General features: G+C 44.1%; 1 protein-coding gene across 1 annotated transcript in view; it reads right to left on the bottom strand.

Moving 5' to 3' along the window:
- Positions 1–278: 278 nt before the first annotated feature.
- The window catches only part of MEP1A (meprin A subunit alpha), a 29,011-nt gene continuing 22,142 nt past the window's right edge, over positions 279–7,147 (bottom strand). The window contains exons 9-13 of the mRNA XM_038750866.1: positions 6,542–6,757; positions 5,572–6,036; positions 3,570–3,743; positions 2,333–2,624; positions 279–747 (exon numbers count right to left, since the gene is read on the bottom strand). Coding sequence (XP_038606794.1) covers positions 600–747; positions 2,333–2,624; positions 3,570–3,743; positions 5,572–6,036; positions 6,542–6,757 — 1,295 coding nt within the window. The 3' untranslated portion in view covers positions 279–599. The remainder of the gene's footprint in view (positions 748–2,332; positions 2,625–3,569; positions 3,744–5,571; positions 6,037–6,541; positions 6,758–7,147) is intronic.

The following is a 7,147-nucleotide window of genomic DNA, read 5'->3' as shown; positions in this document are numbered from 1 at the left end:
TTACAGTGCTCGCTTGGCCCCTAGTGAGTGCTTAACAAATACCATGATAATTATTAAAGTGTAAAATTGAGTGGTTTCAGGCTGGATGGAACATCAGGAGAAGCCCTGGACAGTGGATTTCTTGGCCTGAATTTATCCAGTTAATTACCTCATCTGTTTGTACAGCGACAGACAAATAGAATTGTCAGGACAAGATGATGTGTTTTCCAGGAATCAGAGGAAAAGTATTAAAAGGACATCTTCACTGCCTACCACAAAAAAGAAAAAGGCCAGAGTCATTCTTTAAAAAAAACAACAAACTTTACTTCAAACCTCATCCACAGACATGAGAACTCCAGGCCTGGTCTGTTATCAAAAATGATTTTCACATCACACAAGGCCAATAACATATCCGGTGGGTTTTTATCCTGTGTCTTTCCTTTACCAAGAACCAAGAGGTTCTCAAGCCAAATGGCGAGCGGCCAACTAAGAGGTGCGGTGACATCAAAGAACTCCCTGAATGAGGGTGGAAGAACTGCCAACTGTAGACAAGGAGAGATAGGGGCAGAGAAACCTCATGGGAAATTCAGCCTCATACCCGCTGGGGTTGGTCAGAATATCTACCCTCTGGACCTGAAAGAGATGATGGCAAAGGTCATGACGATGCTCCCAGCAACTCCACCAATCATCAGCCCAAGGACGCCGCCGTGGACCTGCACGACTTGGCATCTCTCTCCGGTATAGAAGAAAGCATGGCCAGAAGTGCACCTGGGAATATATTGGAAAAACACATAATAATTAATAATTATAACACTTGTTAAGCACTTTCTGTGTGTCAAGCACTGTTCTAAGTGCAGGGCCAGGTGTAAGTTAATCAGGTTGGACATTGGGCTCACACTCTTAATCCTCATTTTTTAAAGATGAGGTAATTTAAGTGACTTTCCAAGTTCACACAGCAGATGAGGGGTGGAGATGAGATTAGAACCCGTGACCTTCTGACTCTCAGACCTGTGCTCTATCCACTATGCCATACTGCTTCTCCTATGGATTACACATGGATTAACACTATGGCAGACTTTTAGTGGGCATTATATGGGACTCCAGTGTTGGAGCAATTGATAGGCTAAATATCCAGAAAAGGAGTTTAAAAACAAAACACATGCATTTCTGTCACTTTTCCACATAAGGGGCTTCTCCAGCCATCAAATTTGTACTTAGCAGGGAACGGATCCATCAACTCTGCTGTGCTGTACTGTCCCAAGTACTTAGTACAGTGCTCTGCATGCAGTAAATGCTCAATAAATATAAGTGATTGATTGATATGATGGGACTCCAATGCTGGACAGGGAAGTAGACTAAATAACCAGGTAGGGAGCTTAGAAACAAACACCCTAAATTCCTCATTTTTCCACATGGGGGGCAATCAAGTTTAGTTGTGGACAGAGAATGTGTCTACCTTGTACTCTCCCAAGCACTTAGCACAGTGCTCTGCACCCAGTAAGGGCTCAATAAATACCACTGATTGATTGATTGATCAGACCTTAGAGCCTGGGAGAGGAGCAGGTGGGGAGAAAGTACCATCTCTTCTCTCAGGGTTTGAAAATGGCTCCCACCTGGGGTCTGTCAACCACATTTCAGAGGAGCAAGGCTTGTCAAAAACTCTGAAAATGGGCCTGGTAGAGAGAGGCTGCATGGCCTGGTGGAAAAAACCCAGGACTGGGACTGAGAAGGCCTGAGTTTTAATCCCGGCTCCACCTCTTGTTTACTATGTGGTTTTGGGCAAGTTACTAACTGCTCTTGGCTTCAGTTTCCTCATCTAAAATAGGGGATTCAATACCTGTTCTCCTTCCCCCTTTGATGGGAAACCCCTTGTAGGGCAGTGACTTTGTGTCATCTGACTGTATCTTCTCCTGTGCTTAACACACAATAAAAACTTAAATGCCATAATTATAATTATGAACAGGATGAGCCTGGTAAAAGTTCAGAAAGTCTTCAGTCAGCAAGGTCACTTCATCAGGTTATAATAACCTGGCTGGGAGCATGGAAAAGGGAGATGGTTGACAGTTTTTGGGTAGGGAGATAGGGGTCTTGAGTTGGTTTAACCAAGTATCTGTCAGGCCTGCAGCATCAGATTTGATAGAAATCAAATCTTTCCCAGAGTCACTTTTGGAGGTTTTTGGGAGATGACTGTGGCCTGGAGGATGCTGGGAATTTCACTCAGGTTCTGACCCACTGATAGCAGAGGCCCGGTATTTATTGCACACTTCCTGTATATTGGGGTGATTCTGAAAGAGTCCCTAGCCTCTCTGTCTCAGCGCCTCCCCTTTCCCCGTGCAGAGAAGTGAGTTTCTACCTGCAGCTTGCCATGCCTTTCACGTTCACACAGATGCCCTCATTTTGGCAAGGGTTGGGGTCACAGGGATCTCTGAAGTACTGAGGCCAGTTGTGATCCTCCATGGGGCCCGTGTTTTCCACTGATCGCTTCTGCCTCTTGGAAGCCAGCCCACTCCTGCCGGGTGAGACATCTTCTCTGGGAATTTCCTTGTGGATGGTCCTGGGAGCCTCTGGTCTTTGAAGAAGGAGCCCGCCTATGCTTGGATTCTGGTTCCCTACAGGAACTTCAGTCTTGCTCAGGTGGGTTAAATCTTAGAAGAAACAGAAGCACATCAATACAGCACACTTGGTGACTTCATTCAGAGATCGACTGTGAGCCCCATGTGGGACAGGGACTGCATCTGATCTCTTATCCTTGTATCTACACTGGGCCTTAGTACATAATAAGTGCTTAAAAAATGTCATAATTAAGTTTATGATGGAAGGCCCCCAAATGAATTAGGCTCATTAACCATTCATCCAAATGTATTTATTAAGTGTTTACTGTGTGCAGAGCACTGTACTAAGCACTTGGGAAGGTAGAATACAGAAATAAACAGACACATTCCCTGCTCACAACGAGTTTACAGTCTAGCTTTGGAGAAGACAGACATTAATGTAAGTAAATAAATTAAAGAAATGTACCCAAGTGTGGCTGGGTAGGGGGAAGAACAAAGAGAGCAAGTCAGGATGAAGCAGAAGGGAATGGGAGAAGAGGAAACGGGAGCTTAGGAAAGACCTCTTAGTCTCTCCATGAATAAAGAACAGTTTTTTTCATTGCCCCATTCATTTTTTAATCACCATCCCTGACTTTCCTTCCATTCAGTCTATTCTAGACTGTAAGTTCATTGTGGGCAGAGAATGCGTCTGTTATATTGTATTCTCCCAGTCACTTAGTATGGTGTTCTGCACACAGTAAGCACTCAGTAAATATGACTGATTGACTGACTGATTCCAAAGGGAAGGTTCCTCCCCCTAAAAGACCAATAAAATCAAAGAAAAGACGCAAGTGATTCCAGCATTTGGAGGGGCACATTATTTTTTTAGAGAATCAGCCAGTTCAATGGAGGATTGCCCATTTATCCCATTAGATTGTAAGCTCTTTGAGGATAAGGACTTTGAATTTTACTTCTTCCAAGTGCCTAGGACAGTACTCTTCATCCAAAACAGGCTCGATAAATGCCTTTGAATCCATGAAACGAAACATTGTATGGTACCTTCAAACTCTACGAAAATGATGAGGTTATCATTTTTAAGGAAACTCCGTCGCTGCAGCTGCTGATGGGAAATGAAGTTGGTCCAGCCAAAATCAATACTTCGGAAACATTTGCAGTCAGAGTCAAATTTCCCCACAAGAGAAGGTCTATCCCAGATGGAGGCATTATTAATGGCTGCAAGGTGAAATGGAAATTACAAATGGTTTATGTAATCAGCTGATTTTTCTCAAATTGTACTAACTGGAAATTCCCTGAAAACATCTTCCAAGGAATTCCAAACACTTAGGGACAACTCAATTCCTTCAGGGCAACTTGTCTTCCAGGTAAGAAAATTGAGACAGCAAAATTGAGATGACTGATTAATAATATTGATACCAATATTGATCTCCTACTGAGAGTTCACCTCCTCCAAGAGGCCTTCCCAGACTGAGCCCTCTTTTTCCTCTCTTCCTCCCCATTCCCCCCGCCCTACCTCCTTCCCCTCCCCACAGCACCTGTATGTGTGTTTGTACATATTTATTACTCTATTTTACTTGTACATATCTACTATTCTATTTATTTTGTTAATGATGTGCATTTAGCTTTAATTCCATTTGTTCTGATGACTTGACACCTGTCCACATGTTTTGTTTTGCCGTCTGTCTCCCCCTTCTAGACTGTGAGCCCATTGTTGGGTAAGGACCGTCTCTATATGTTGCCAACTTGTACTTCGCAAGCGCTTAGTACAGTGCTCTGCACACAGTAAGCGCTCAATAAATTCAATTGAATGAATGAATGAATGAATACCAGCCAAGTACCAATCAGGGCCTGCACCTGATTCCTATCCCACTGTACTCTCTCCTGTATCATGAGTATTTCCTGCTGTTCGTTGAGAGATAAGCACATTCTCCTTACAACTGGGGAAAGGTAGTAATTCAGCTTGAGAGTCTAGGTTACCTCTGGATATCCCAGAAGTAGAAAGTAGATCATAAAGACTAAAGTTCCTCTCGGGGTGAGTCAGGTGAATGAAGTTGTAAGTGGTCAGGTTTCACTCACCTATGTGATTCTCCTCCAAGAACAGGGAGCTCTCTGGATATTTCTCTGGAGGTCAGCCCTAATAGAAGGTTTGGACACGAGGACTCGCCACAAGTCCACTCTTGGGGTAAGTAATTTTGCTTCATGAACATAATGGCCTAAATGATGCCCCAGGATGGGAGAATAGATTGTTCGTGTTGAAGAAATGTGACACAGTGGAAAGAGCATGGATCTGGGACTTAGAGGACTTGGGTTCTTATCCTGGTTCCGCCACTTGCTGGCTATGTAATCTGGCCGGGGGGGTGTTGCTTATCTTCTCTGGCTCTCAGTTTCCTCATCTGTAAAATTAGGATTAAATAAATACCTGTCCTTCTTCCCCTTAGACTGTGAGCCTCTTGTGGGAAAGGGACTGTGTCTGACCTGATTAACTTGTATCTACCCCTGTGCTCAGTACGGTGTTTGTCACAGAGTATGCTCTCAACAAATATCACAATTATTATGATGGGGTATAAGCGTACCCTAGACAGGGTAAATTTATGCCATGCTGTGGGGTAACTTGGTCTTCATGGATCACCCAAACCACAAAACATGGCAGACTCCTCTGTTAATGTCCATAATCAGCATTCTGCAACATTTCTTCTCTGCTCCTCCCAAGGAAAGTCCAAACACACCCTTGTATGCACTGGTGCCTAGGTGCCACATGTGTGCAAATTTGGGAGTTGAGATCTGGATGAGGCCAGCCTGAAGGAGCATTGCTAAAGCTCACTTAGGCTTGCAGAGGAGAACTATGCAGGTTCAAGTGAATGGGATGATGTCAGAGAAAAAGCTGAAGGCTTTTTGGAGTTCCGCTTTTGGGTTCAGCCTATTACCTGCCTCTTGGTGTTCAACAGAGTGCCGGGGGAAACGTATGTCTTTCAGGAAAACTAGCACACCTGTCTGACTACCTTTCCAGATGACCCTTGAGCTTTTAGATATGAGGGTCACCTACCTGAAATATGGTTTTTGGAGGTGGTGAATGTCAGGCTTAACGACATCCTGTTCTTGACATCCGAGTCCTGGTCAACCACGGTAATGATGACCTGCCTATTCTCCGCTGGCCACTCGAGAATGCCATCATTCTCCCCGCTGCACAGGTGAAAGGTCAGACTGAGGTAGCCCAAACTGGTGTTGCTTCTGCCATGGGGGAATACGGACACTCCAAAACGATACCCTTCCGGGCTGTAGTAGCAGGGGCTCCTGATCATGGGCTCTTTGTTCTCCTCAAGGACATGGCTGAAGTTACTGATGGTCAACACCCCCATGGGGCAGGGGGTTTCTGTCAGTGCGATGTCATCGATAAAAATCCCTCCGGTGGAGTTCTGGGGATTCCCTTTGGTACCTTGGAAAAGGTAGCGGAACTTCCCTTCCTCTCTTAAGGCCACATGACCAATCCTCCAAGTTGGATCAGAATTTCCTGAGGGGAGAAAGAGAGTCAGTGAAAGAGCAAATGAACATGACCTGTCTGTCTTTTTCAAAATTTTAAATCCAGTTGTTCAACTCCAACTTCCAGATACTTGATTCTCCAGTTGTCTCTCCAAGAAAAAGCAATCAATTAGTATTTATTGAGCATTTATTCAGTGCCAAACACTGTGTAAAGCTCTTTGGAGAGTACAGTAGAGATAGGAGTCCCTATCCCTGCTCTCATGGAACTTCCCCTCTAGCAGAACAATACGTGGGGTCTCCTAAGTTTCCAACCTGATTAACTTGTATCTACCCCAGTGCTTAGAACAGTACTTGGCACATAGTAAGCTCTTAACAAATACCAAAATTATTATTATTATTATTATTTATTAGCAGGCTAATTCCCACTTGCCAGTCAATCATGCTTTCCCATACATTGATGGTTCAACAGGAATGGGAGGAAAATCATAGAGGAGGTGGGAAATGCCAGAAGCCAGGTTTGAAAGACTCTAAAATACCTTTAAATGATTCCATTTTGACGAGCTTCCGCACATTCCCTGTGCTGTCATCTCTTCTCACCCAGATCACGAGGCTGTCTGTATCACTTCCTGTCATCCTGTAGAAGAACTGGAGGCACTGCTGTCTCCTCTTGGGGTAGAGGATTCGAGACTCTAGAAGAGCTGTTTCTGTTTCCTTTCCAGAACTGGTGTTGAAGTGCATGAAATATCCCGCATCTGCCAAGAAAACAGACCTGAGCACCCTTTGACATAGGCAAAGGGAAAGGAGAAATTGTGGGAACAGTACAAAACATTCACACACAAAAAAAAACTTTGCTGTCGAGAGGGTAGTTTTTTTTTCTGAAATTATCCCTATTATGTATCTACATCAATTGTCTTTCTCAGGTAATTTTTTCACTTCATTTTGCCTCAGCTTGGTCTAGTGGAAAGAACATGGGCCTGAGAGTTAGATGAGCTTCGTTCTAATCCCAGCAGTACCACTTATCTGCTGTGTGACTTTGAGTAAGTCACTTAACTTCTCTAGGTCCTAGTTTCCTCGTGTTAAAATGGGGATTCAGTACTGGTTCTGCTTCCTAACTCAGACAAACTGTGCGCTCCAAGTGAGAA

Source organism: Tachyglossus aculeatus, chromosome 9 (genome assembly GCF_015852505.1).
Source record: "Tachyglossus aculeatus isolate mTacAcu1 chromosome 9, mTacAcu1.pri, whole genome shotgun sequence".
Lineage (NCBI taxonomy): Eukaryota > Metazoa > Chordata > Mammalia > Monotremata > Tachyglossidae > Tachyglossus > Tachyglossus aculeatus.
The sequence above is the reverse complement of the archived record's forward strand: the minus strand, read 5'-3'. Positions and strand labels throughout refer to the sequence as shown.